The 12,450-nt window shown below is 41.5% G+C and overlaps 1 protein-coding gene across 1 annotated transcript; it reads left to right on the top strand.

The window, feature by feature from the left end:
- The first annotated feature begins 304 nt into the window (after nucleotides 1–304).
- On the top strand, nucleotides 305–11,269 carry dis3l2 (DIS3 like 3'-5' exoribonuclease 2). Its single transcript, XM_017420354.3, has 21 exons — nucleotides 305–404; nucleotides 1,295–2,088; nucleotides 2,205–2,335; nucleotides 2,560–2,613; nucleotides 2,762–2,863; nucleotides 3,101–3,284; nucleotides 3,418–3,482; nucleotides 3,666–3,895; nucleotides 4,090–4,263; nucleotides 4,368–4,447; nucleotides 4,554–4,666; nucleotides 4,818–4,925; nucleotides 5,060–5,293; nucleotides 6,913–6,992; nucleotides 7,095–7,278; nucleotides 7,500–7,586; nucleotides 8,639–8,786; nucleotides 9,042–9,172; nucleotides 9,280–9,384; nucleotides 9,630–9,734; nucleotides 9,967–11,269. The coding sequence occupies exons 2-21, from the start codon at nucleotides 1,320–1,322 to the stop codon at nucleotides 10,066–10,068; spliced, it is 3,186 nt and encodes a 1,061-aa protein (XP_017275843.1). The 5' UTR covers nucleotides 305–404; nucleotides 1,295–1,319; the 3' UTR covers nucleotides 10,069–11,269.
- Nucleotides 11,270–12,450: the final 1,181 nt, after the last annotated feature.

The raw sequence follows: 12,450 nt of genomic DNA, 5'->3' as shown, positions 1-12,450 counted from the left end.
CTGATGCAGATACTGTAATGATTTACACAAATATAGAAACCCCTTAACACATCTATCTATCTATCTATCTATCTATCTATCTATCTATCTATCTATCTATCTATCTATCTATCTATCTATCTATCTATCTATCTATCTATCTATCTATCTATCTATCTATCTATCTATCTATCTATCTATCTATCTATCTATCTATCTATCTATCTATCTATGTATCTATCTATCTATCTATCTATCTATCTATCTATCTATCTATCTATCTATCTATCTATCTATCTATGTACCATATTTCCTACACCACGCAAACGCAGCACGTCTCTAACTGCCGATGACGACACCGGAAGTGCGTCCTACCGTTTTTTCTATGAGCGACGCTTCAGTTTGATTTACGCAGCTTGAAAGAGGTGATATTTTTGATAATTCGTCTTGACAGTCTTTACATTTACCCACCTGTCGTTTGTTACGAAGGGCGTAGCGTCGTGTGTGACAAAAGAGCCGTCAGTTAAGCCGCTGCCTTTCGTTTGGACAAGCTAAGCTAATGCAAACCATTCGCTGCTAACAACGAGCGTTAGTTTGTAACTGAAGAAGGTGAAGTTAGAGCTGATTGTTCTTTAGTTTCCGTAAACTGTTTGGGGACTATATTCCCGTCTGTCCCTGCTGCTTTTGTTTCTAAAATGGTTTTAAGTGGTAAATCAACAAATATAATACTAATAATTTTTCTTGTACTATGGACCTTGTTATGTGTCTGGGATAAAGTGTTTTGATTTGATTAATAATAAAACTTCAAAGATGTGGACTGTTTTGCTAAGCTAGGGAGTTGCTTCCATTTTACATAAGTGGTTCGGTAATATTTCGTAACACTAAATTAAAATCATTGTCATTTTAATAAAGTTGTTTTTTTTTATTTAACCTTGGACAGATGAGTATGTCAAAAAGTGCACATAAAAATGCAACAAACACTAATCAGCCACAAGAAATGACAAACAGTCGAAAAGCGGCAATTAAGCTAATACAGTATTTTACATGAGACATTCAAGCCAAATTGAGAACAAAATGAACATATGAAACACAGACAGTGTTGCATGTGATCACAAACAAATGTAAGAGGACAAAACAAATTATCAAACTAACAGAGAAATTATAAGAAAATGCTAAATAATCCCAGTGTGATGCAGAGATGCACCAAACGGATATAACAACAACAGTTCTGTGTTTTGGTTTTTGGTCCCGTTTCTGGTAACTTGTTAAACCATCCATCCATGCAGTTGACCGCTGCGTTTGCTTGTCCTGACAGAGAAAGAACTTTCCGGCATCGCTTCATGGATTCCCCTCGGCAGGCCAAGAAAGCTAACCTGAGGCGGGATGCCAAACGCAACCAGAACCAGTCGAGCACCCCTTCACAGAAAGATGCCTATGCCAGGCTCCTCAGCCAGCACCGCAGCAGTAAGTTCACTTTGTATCTTGAAGAATATGCAAAGCATTTGTCATCCCAACAAGAGGGAAATGGTTTCAACCCAGTTCTGCAAACCCATAACGATAGGCTCAATATAGCACAACCAAAACGGGACCCAATGCTTATTGATTTTACTGATTCAAGTGACTTCTCCCCGTCCTCTTTGAAAACTAAAGGCGAAGAGAGCTTAGTGTCTTTGTACATGGAGAAATTAAGCGCTCGCGGTGCTCAGCAGGAGTGTGAAAGGAAGCAAGGTGTATCCGAACGACAGCGGCGAGGACAGAGGAGGGACACCGCCACTAGCCAGGACGGCGATATCGAATCCGGCGAGGAGATTGGGCCTTCGAGACTGAGCGGCGCCAAGAGACATCAGAAACAGCAAAGGAAAAAAGAGGACTCCAACAGAAGTGTTGCCTCCAAAGAGGCGGAGGCGTTAGCTGAGTTGTCCCAGTCCCCAGCGAAGGCTGGTGCAAAAGCACAGGAGCAAGATCAGATGAAGAAGTCGAAGAACAAAGCAGAGCACCCTGAAGAGGAGCAAAACAGAGACAGGAAGGTAAAATCAAATGGCGCTGATGCTCAGGCGTCAAGGACTAAACCCCCTCACAATAAAGACAAGAAACTTCAGCCTCCCACAGGTCAGTTACAGGTTACTGGTTTTTTATAAACAAACAAACGATGTATATATATATATATATATATATATATATATATATATATATATCATTAAGCCACTGAATGTTATCTTTTTCAGCTTCAAAAGTCAACTCTCCTGCTGACAAGAATAAAAACAAAGGGGGCAGAAAGCCAAAGAAGCAGGTGTTCGAATCCTACAGGAGTTTTGAGGAGGTTTCTCATGGCCTCAAAAGAGGAGAGCTTCATCAGGTATGAACCGGACACTGAGACAACATCTTTAGGTTTCAGTGAGTGAGTAGTTCACGCATGAATGGGCTTTTTCACTAAACATATTCAATATGTCGGGTCTACATACAAAAAAAACTGCACTGTGAAACCCTCACCATTGCAAAACAATGATAAACAGATGGTTCATCATTGTTGAATTAAGGTTTATAAGTTGATTTATTTTCTTTTTTGTATTTTCTCTGCAGGGACAACTAAGAATCAATCCTAAGAAGTATACTGAAGGTTTCATCCCCTCTCCTGTAAGTTAATATGAAGTAGCTTTGAAGCCTCAGTCTAAAACCAGCCCACTGTTGTTTGTAGTGTCTGTCTTTTTAAAATCCATCTCGATAGATTTATTTAGGACATTGAAGGCCAGCAGAGAACAGGTGTCTTTATTTGTGTTCGCAGGACGACACACGTGATATTTTCCTGGATGGCATTGTTGCCCGCAACAGAGCGCTGAACGGAGACATAGTGGTGGTGCAAATACTCCCTCGGGAGCAGTGGAAGGTAAACGCCTATTTATAGGTGTCGGCGAAAACGTTTGTAGTCTTATTTTATGTCTTTTTAAAAAATACAATAATTTTAATTTTAAGAATCCACACGAAGTAAATGATCTCATTAAACTGCAAGTAATCTCAGCTAATTAGTCAGTCACGCAACTGTTTGAGATTAAAATTTTCCGTCAGGCAGTACAGCAGATTATCTGTGAATGTCCAGATTATGAAGGAAATCTGCGCTCTTCAGGTAGTGAAGTCTGATACTGACTGCGAAGGCGCCAGTGAGTCGGAGACCCAGACGGACCACCTGCAGCAGACGCCCCAGAGGAAGACGACGCGCGCGCCGAGTGCCGGCGTCACTGCGAAGGACCCGTCCGGTGAAGTGGATGAGCTCGTCAGCAAATGTCAGAGCACCTCGATCAGTGACGCAGGTACTGAAAAGGAGCAGCACCGTCATTGTCTGTAGCATGTGTTGTTTTCAAGAAGGTCATGGGTGCACAGGAGTAAACGATTAAAGCAAAAGTTCAACCAACATTTTTTTTTTATTTTCGTGTTTGGAATTAGGGAGACCTCTGGAAGACCCCTCAACATCCCAATCCAATGAAGGAATCCTACAAAAGACTGCTAAGGTGAGCTGAATTTCTTTATCCTCAATCAGCTTCCCAGAAATAACCATTTTTTCGATTCCACATGAAACCATTTCATTCAAGAAGTTTGCTCAAAGGCATCTCTGTTTTTTTTTTTTTGTTTTTTTGTCACTTATTGTATGGCTGATGTGTTATAAAAGAGTCGTCTTATTGCTTGTTCATCAGGTGGTTTACATTGTTGAGAAGAAGCACTCCCGAGCTGTGACTGGCTTCCTGAAGTTCCTACCAGACAAGCCCTTCGCCATGTTCTCCCCTGTAGACCACCGGGTGCCACGCATTAACGTTCCCCTGACCTTCTGTCCCCAAGACTTCAGTTCCCGCCCAGCTGACTACGCCAGCACGCTGTTCATCTGCCAGATCACCGACTGGGCAGCCGACAGCAACTTCGCAGAAGGGTGAGTTGTCCTATTTTGAGTCGTTTGTCGTGGTTCGACAGCTTTCTTCGTCCTTTTAGCGTTTTTTTTTTTTNACCGACTGGGCAGCCGACAGCAACTTCGCAGAAGGGTGAGTTGTCCTATTTTGAGTCGTTTGTCGTGGTTCGACAGCTTTCTTCGTCCTTTTAGCTTTTTTTTTTTTTTTTTTTTTTCAGCCAGCTTGTTAAGTCACTGGGTCAAGCTGGAGAAATCGAGCCGGAGACGGAGGGCATCCTGACGGAGTACGATGTTGATTTTTCCGAGTTCTCAGACGAGGTGTTGGACTGTCTTCCCAAGAACTTACCCTGGACCATCCCACCCGAGGAGATAAGAAAGAGGAGAGACCTTAGGTGGGACTTTAAACCCTCTTTAAATGAGAACATATCGCATTCTGTTTGCATTTTACCCCCCGGTTTTACAGATAATTTCACAGAGTAGTGTTTATGATGTTTAGGGAGGAGTGTATCTTCACCATTGACCCTGCGACTGCCAGAGATCTGGACGACGCCCTGTCCTGTAAACAGCTCCCAGATGGTAAACTGCTTTGCTCCTTTTTTTTTTTTTTTTTAGAATCTTTCTTGTCACATTTTTGATTCTGCAAGTATTCTGTCCTCACGTTTTGTTTTGTTTTTAACCTCAGGCAACTTTGAAGTCGGCGTTCACATCGCTGACGTGAGCTATTTTGTGGAGCAGGACAACACTCTGGACGCTGTCGCCAGCCAAAGAGCAACAAGCGTGTACCTGGTTCAGAAGGTGAGCGAGCGCTAACGCCTGCAGTCAAATCAGTTTTAAGCATCAGTCATCAGCGTGTTTGTCTCTGTCTGACTTTCGATTTGTCTGTAAATGAACCTCTGAGGTATATTAGTTTGGCTATTCATTGCTGTTCTAATTGCTCACTCCTAAGGTGATTCCCATGTTGCCACGGCTGCTGTGTGAGGAGCTGTGCAGTCTGAATCCTCTGTCTGACAGGCTCACCTTCTCTGTCATTTGGAAAATCACACCTGAGGGAAAGGTATGTTCACATAAAAGCATGTGACTGGTACAGCTCGGAGTGAGTGATACGTTCAGATGAAATTCCTCATTTAGTGCGAACACCTGCCGATCTCCCTCGCCTCGCAGCATCTCATTTACCCGTCTGCTTGTTAGATCCTGAGCGAGTGGTTCGGCCGCTCGGTCATTCGCTCCTGTGTGAAGCTGAGCTACGACCACGCTCAGAGCATGATCGAAGCCCCCGAGAAGTTGTTCTCTCCCGACGAGCTCCCGCCCATGGACCCCGTGCACCCCGTCGATGAGATCCACCAAGCTGTGCTCAACCTGCACTCTATCGCCAGGAACCTTCGAGCTCAGCGCTTCTCAGGAGGGGCCCTCAGACTGGACCAGGTCGGTGCTGGTGTCGGGAGCTTTTGTCACGCGGGAGTCACGGTGGCCAAACGTTTTCCATCATTGACCAGTTTTTGTCATTCAAATGTCTCAAAGCTGTAGATCTTTTTGACAGATTAAAACATGGAGTAGAGCTTATATAATTCACAGCAACTGGACCCTACTGTCCAGTTGTGTTCATGTGTGATTTAGTGTTTAGCTTTTGTTTAGACACTTCTTTAATTACTTATCACTTTGCTTCTTCCAGGCTTAAAGCCACGCATTGCAAACCATAAACTAAAACCTAAAATAAATTTATCCTGAACTACATCAGACAGTGCAGTTTGAAAGAGTTTACTCCTGGAGATTTCCAGATATATTGATATGCAATTCTGAAATGCAGGTACGCACTCATTGTAAGCAAAGCCCTCTGCTGATTTCACTGGAAACCAGGCAGAAGCTCGAGTCACATGATTCACCTACATCAGGCTGGCTGTAGTCTGTGGATAGAAACAAATATGGTGGAATCAGACAAGAGTAGAATCTCAGAGAGGACGTTTAGGTGGAAATATGAGCGAATCTGCTGCTAAATGTGAAAGAAAAACGAAAGATTGAGTCAGACACCTATCAAAAACAAATATCATTTTATCTGCATATTTTACTCAACAAATCTGAATGTAAATCCGTACAGAAATATCAAAACTGTCAAACTTGTCAATCCTAAACAGCTCTTTCATGGATGTCACCTCTCTCTATTTTCAGCTGTTTTCATAGGTAAACAGACGCATGTTGTTGGCAGCTAGTTACAAGTTACTAATCCAAGGAAAAACTAACCATCGATATGGTTAATGTAAAAAAAAATGCAAATCTGGGCATTTTTGTGCAGTTTTAATCATTTAGTTGTATTTGTTAAACATTTATCGGAGTGACTTTATCATACAATCATGCAGTTTGCATTATTGATTTATTCTAAAACACTTTAGATCTGGTCTTCTTTTGCGTGTTTAGCAGAACTTTTGCTGTGAAACGTGCAGCAGAAGACCAGATCCAAAGAACCTTCTTTTAATAAAGTCTTCAACATTTGATGTGTGTTGTTAAAGATGAATGTAGGAACTCTACATCCATTTCCACTTCTCTCTGTAATGTCAAGCTAGTAGTTTGGTAGCATGTTCGCTACTTTCTTCAGTCATTTATTGTTAGATTTTTAGGGAGACTGCAGAGGATAAAATAACAACAAAGGCAGAGCTGGCAAAGACTGCATTAAATTCTAGTAGGAATCAAAAACACACTTAAGTCAAAGCTTTTACATCCACTATTGTAGGTTTCTGTTTAATACATTGCATCATAGGAAAGACATCACAACATCACATCATATTAAAATAAGAATTAGAAATAAAGACCTGCACTTTAGGCATTTGATGAAATTCATGTGTCTGTATTTACTTTTGTCAAAAGACCAAAATGTGACAGTGATGCTTTTTTTTTGTACTGAGTTATAAGAAGGAGTCAGACTGTCACCTTCCTGTAAAATGGAAGAGATTTAAAAAGAGAAATTAATGTGGACTATAATTCTTTTCTATCTCCCTCAGTTTCTTGTCGTACTTTGTGTTTGGTAACACAGTATAATTTGTTTGTTTCAGCTCAAACTTTCTTTCACGTTAGACAAAGAGACGATGATGCCCCAAGGCTGCTATATTTACCAGTACAGAGACAGTAACAAGTGAGTCATGTTTCCACTGACACTGTTGGTTTTTTTGTTGTTAAATTTCACCAGCCCTCCTTAATCCAAGTGTCCTCCTGTGTTTCCAAACCTTCCTCTCAGGCTGGTGGAGGAGTTCATGCTGCTGGCTAACATTGCCACGGCGCACCACATCCACCGTAAGTTCCCCGAGCTGGCTCTGCTGCGGCGCCACCCTCCACCCAAAGTCAAGATGCTGGACGAGCTGCAGGAGCTGTGCAGCCAGCTGGGAATCGACGTCGACTTCTCCTCTGCAGGAGCGCTACATGTCAGTACCTGTAATGGTTACATCACTCGAATATCTCGTCCGCTCGATCCGTCTGAAGCCATTTCAGGATCGTAACTGTAATTTGTCTTGTTGAGTTTGAGCCAGAGATGCTGTTTGTGACCTCCAGATGTTTTGCTTGTGATGTCGATTCTATCCATTGGGCAGATCTGCAGCTCAGTTATTAATAAACAGATTCTCGTTTCTACTTTTTTGGCGAGCAGAAGAGTCTCAACACTGTCGTCGGTCACGATGAGTACTCCAGCGCCAGGAAGGAAGTCCTCACCCACATGTGCTCCAGACCCATGCAGGTCAGGAACCAGTCCTTTCAGCTTCATGGTTGTCTGTTTGAACTCTGACCTCTAAACACCTTTGTTCAGAATAAGAAAGACTTCCATTTTTCCGCAGAAACACAAATACAAGGGTTATGGGTTTACGTTATATGGTTTTCTGTGTAAAAGTTCTGAACTATTAACCTTACCTGTTGGAGATGGCTGCTGCTGCTATTTGAGTTGGCAAACAACCAGAGAATTTCATGAGAATAACCAGGTAATGGTTCAGTAAAGTCTTTGTTTTTTGAGTTTTAAAAACAAACTTAATTTTCTAATAATGTGGCAACCAAAGACGGATCAAATGATATAGCTTTACCTCAAGATCTTGTTAAACGTTTGTGTTTCATGGGTACACATTTGTTTCAAACTTACCGGGGTGGCTGGAGCAGTCGTCCTCCAAAAAGGAAGTCGGAGGTTTGATTCCTGGCAGCAGGCACATGTTGACGTGTCCCTGGGTGAGACACTGAACCCCTCACTGCCTCTGATGAGCCCCATCAGTGTGTGAATGTGATCTAAAGCTAACTCTAATTCTGTTTCTCCAATGTGAGGTCATTCAAAAAGCATCTACAACAAGGAAGTTTAAATATCCGTAACCTTTACACAGAACCTTACTCTGGGTTTTAGCTAGCTCCCATAGGGTCAGATCCCAGCTCCCTCTCTTGTTGGCCTCTCTACATTGGCTGCCTGGTAAGTTTGGGGTTACTTTCAAAATTCTACTGACTTCCACAGGTGATCAAACCTCATCGCTCCAGATCACCAATCTCTGCCTCTACGCTCCCAGAATAAAACCCTCAGCCTTTAGCGATCAAGCTCTCGTCCTGTGGAAGCAGCTCCCAGTTTGGGTTCATAAGTCTGTCACCCTCTCAGACTAATCCTCAAACCCAGCTTTTTCACTTATTCTATGTTTTAGCCTCTGTAAAGCTTGAAAAACCCAATGCAAATAAAAGATTGATCGATAACTCCACGATGTTTGAACATAAAATCAGCACGTTAATAATTGGAATATTTTCTCTGGATTTGTTGTGTCTCAGATGGCGTTGTACTTCTGTTCCGGCGTATTGAAGGAGGAAGAGCATTTTAAGCACTACGCCCTGAACGTCCCTCTGTACACACACTTCACATCACCCATCCGACGCTATCCTGACATCATTGTGCACCGGCTGCTGGCGTCTTCGCTCAGTATGTACTGCTTCTACAAAGGCCTCTTTCAGACACACAAAATATGCATTTCAAGCAAGTGACAAGAGTTCTTTTTGTTCCAAAGACTGCTGCTATTGTTTAGTATGAACAAAAAAAAAAAAAACTGTGTCAGACCTTCAGTCTCAGCTGCTGCGTCGATTGTTCCTTTACTGTTCCGGTCGTTTCTGCCTTTTTGTCCCCGCTTTCTTTTCTGCCATGTTGATGTTCCTCCATGCCTGCTGGACGTTTGCACAGAGTGTGGGCCTCATTTAAGCCTGTCAACGGAGGAAGTAGAAAAACTGGCGTCGCACTGTAACAACAAGAAGACCATGTCCAAGAGAGTCCACGAGTTCAGCTCGGACCTTTTCTTTGGAGTGTTTGTAAAGGTGAGAAACTCACAGAGGATCCTTGTTCTCAGGTCGTCCGTGTTTTTGGATCATTTTCTTCATGTCAGATTTGTATTTTCTAAATTCTTTGTTGGTGTGTTTCACAGGAGTGTGGCCCTCTGGATTCCGAGGCCATGGTGATGGGGGTTCTGGATAAGTCCTTCGACGTGCTGGTGCTCCAATACGGCGTGCAGAAACGCATCTACTGCAAGGTCAGCTCCTCATTTATTGCTTTACATTCGCCAGTTTCATAAGTTAATCTGATACTGAAGAGAGGTCCAGTTTGGATTCACAGTTCTTTTGTGGCCGTGGCTGTAAATAACTTTAAACTCAGCCGTCATCTATCCCACGCAAACACAAGAAGCTCACTGAGGAGCTGAAACCCAACATTAAAGCAGTGCTTCACTGATACGTTTTTCTGAGTCACTTTAAAACTTTTTTGCTTCTCCGTTTGTAGCTCCTTGCAGACTTGGTCTCATTCCACCATCATAAGGTGGGGAAGAAAGCTGAGCTCAGGCTGGTCTGGAAGTCAGAAGACCCAGAAAGTCCCCCCGTAGAGCAGGTAAGACCTGAAAACCGAGGTTTTTAAATATCCTAAAAACACCCATAGTACTTAACAGTTTCAGACACTGTTTAACCTGAAGTTATTTCTAGTATTATGTGACTTATAAAGTGTTTTACATAGTTTTGTATATTTAGATTAGTTTCCAAAAACTGATAGAGTTACTGAAGGTATAATTGTCCACACAGAGTAAAGCACCAAAATAATCCGAATGTCTCGTTTCTGTTCCCAGACCATTTCCATCTTCTCGTTGGTGGAGGTGCAGCTCAGAACAGACGCCTCGCCTCTGAAATACAGCGCCGTGCTGAAGAGGCCCGAGAGCGGAGAGTCCTAGAACAAAGAGACGCTTCGACAGAAGCTGGGAGTCGCACATTTCCCCCCCCCCCTGTTGATTGACAGGAATTAAATCTTAACTGGCATGTAGGGTAAGGTCAGATCAGGGACAGGTTTCAGTCAATTCTCACTCTTAAAACGTACACCGCTTTAACCAGCTCACTACAAAAAGTCCAAACGCATCACGCGAAAGCTGTCCAGTTGTCCGAAACTTTAATTTGAAAGCGATTTTCCTTTACATTTGCACCTAAATAGACTTGTTTTAATATTCCTTTTTAGAAAGTTGAATGACACACTTAAGAAACTCAAAGGCTGCAATGTGAAATCTCCTGTAAGCTCGTTAAAAAATGTGCAAAAACTACTTGAATCTTTCTGTAATTAAGGGTGAAATTTGGATTTTGGCTCGGCTCTAAGGCTGAAAGAAGCAGAGCAGGAAGGAGTTTTTATTTTGCCTTAAATTCATTGACCCGGTGAGGTCAGTCCTGATGTGCCATAATTATTATACACAGTCTAATGTGTGGAAACTCATTTTTTTTAAACTTTGTCTTAGTTTGACGCCTGATGTTTGGCTGAGTGTGTAATACGGTCCAGTTTTACCCATTTGGCAGAATCTGGCTGCTGTAGCGTTTTACACTCAAAGTGGGTTAAAAAGTAAAAAAATACATATAACAATAAACAGTAACGATTAAAGTGTCACAACCGTAACCCGAACAGGATGGTGACGTGGATGTTTCACTTTTCCTGACTTGTTTTTTTTTTTTTTTTAACTAAACTTGTGAAACATTTCCAAAGATTGAAAAGCTACTTTTACGTTCAACAGAACTTCACACGGGTACATCCATCTTCACTAAGGAGCTGCAGCAGCCACATCCTGTCACCCTTGGTTTTTATATTCTAAAAGTATGTTTACATCATTTTAAACGGACTTCTTTTAGCTTTCCTCTTCAGTCCTGTGGATGAAGGCACATCTGGACTTCTGCTGCTCACAGGATCTTTCTTCACGGCAGGACCTTCTTAACCTGGTGTTTTGTGGTTTTTTTTGGCTGTCTAAACGAAGCTAAATGTATTCAGTGTAAAAGACAGATTTGTCTGTCAACTTGTTGTTTTTTAATTTAAAACATGTGACTGACTTGAATCTGAAATGCTGCTTAAACTTGTTTGGTGGCTTTAAAATCCAAATGAATTTCACGTTGGAAAATGTGCTCGTGTTCTTCGTTTGTTCTTCTCTTTTTATGTTACGGTGTCCAATTTGTTTGGTACAGCGCTAATTTAAAGTGTTAATTTCAGCCCCACTCACGAGGGCAGCATGTTAATATTGACCTGGCTCTGTTCCCTCCCAGACTGTTTGCTCAGTTTTTTATTGTTTTGTTTTTTTTTAAGCTTGCGCCACTTTTTAAAAACACCATATAATTTTTTATTATTATTTTTGTGATATGGAGTGAAATATTTCACCAATATTAGATCCCAGCACCTAACTGTCGGGGCGTATTTGTTAATTTTTGATTTGGCTTAAAGGGAAACATTAATAATTAACTCAAAAGAGAATAGGCTTTTATTATTATTCTTATTATTTTTCTTAGGTAATCACATGTGTGAGTTTCAGGTTATTAGCTCTGATGTGCTTCATTCACATGGAACGAATACACAAGTGTTTTTTTTAGGATTTAGAAAAATCCAACCCATAATCCAGAACTATTTTATTTCCTGAAAACGCCTTTAGGTGGAGTCGTTGTGGAACAGGAGGGGAACGCGCAGTCTAACCAGTGACGGATCAGAGATAGTTTTGTCACTCAACAACACGTGCATTACTCCGTGTTGATTCAGATAAACAGGCTCAGTTGCCAAGGAGTGTCTTCGATTTATTAGTGATAAATCCTCTATAACAGTATCAACATCGCTGTGCTGCAGTGAATCACAACAATGATAAAATGTTGATGAGACTTCCAGACATGGATAATTCTGAATGACAGCTTTCTAAAAGCATTATTTTTAAATGTGTGTCTTCGTGACTACAATGTCGCGCTAAAATGTCAGAATGATTTAGCTGAAAGTTCTTGTGTAGTTATTGTTATGTTCCTTCTCATAACTTAACAAAATATAATTCAACAGAACCTCAGTGAAACATGACTTAGTTTTTATTAGCCATTTGCCGAAAAACACTGTGAGATCAATGCGCTCATACCACACTTGGTATTCTTCCACATAGAACACAAAATAGTACCATTGAATAATGTATTGTTTTATCACATACATAACAGTTCCTCCCATCCAGCTTTGACGAACCAAGAATATATATGCAGCTGAATGTTGTAACCCAATAAATTTGCTCAAACAGAAACATGACACCTATTTAGATATTTGCAACGCTAAGCAGGTTATTTAC

Source organism: Kryptolebias marmoratus, linkage group LG20 (assembly GCF_001649575.2).
Source record: "Kryptolebias marmoratus isolate JLee-2015 linkage group LG20, ASM164957v2, whole genome shotgun sequence".
NCBI lineage: Eukaryota > Metazoa > Chordata > Actinopteri > Cyprinodontiformes > Rivulidae > Kryptolebias > Kryptolebias marmoratus.
The sequence above is the reverse complement of the archived record's forward strand: the minus strand, read 5'-3'. Positions and strand labels throughout refer to the sequence as shown.

Coding starts and splice junctions, on each gene's coding strand:
- dis3l2 (XM_017420354.3), top strand. CDS start 1,320: ATGGATTCCCCTCGGCAGGCCAAGAAAGCTAACCTGAGGCGGGATGCC. Junction 8,787..9,041: donor GCTGCTGGCGTCTTCGCTCA/GTATGTACTGCT, acceptor ACGTTTGCACAG/AGTGTGGGCCTCATTTAAGC. Junction 9,735..9,966: donor AAAGTCCCCCCGTAGAGCAG/GTAAGACCTGAA, acceptor TTCTGTTCCCAG/ACCATTTCCATCTTCTCGTT.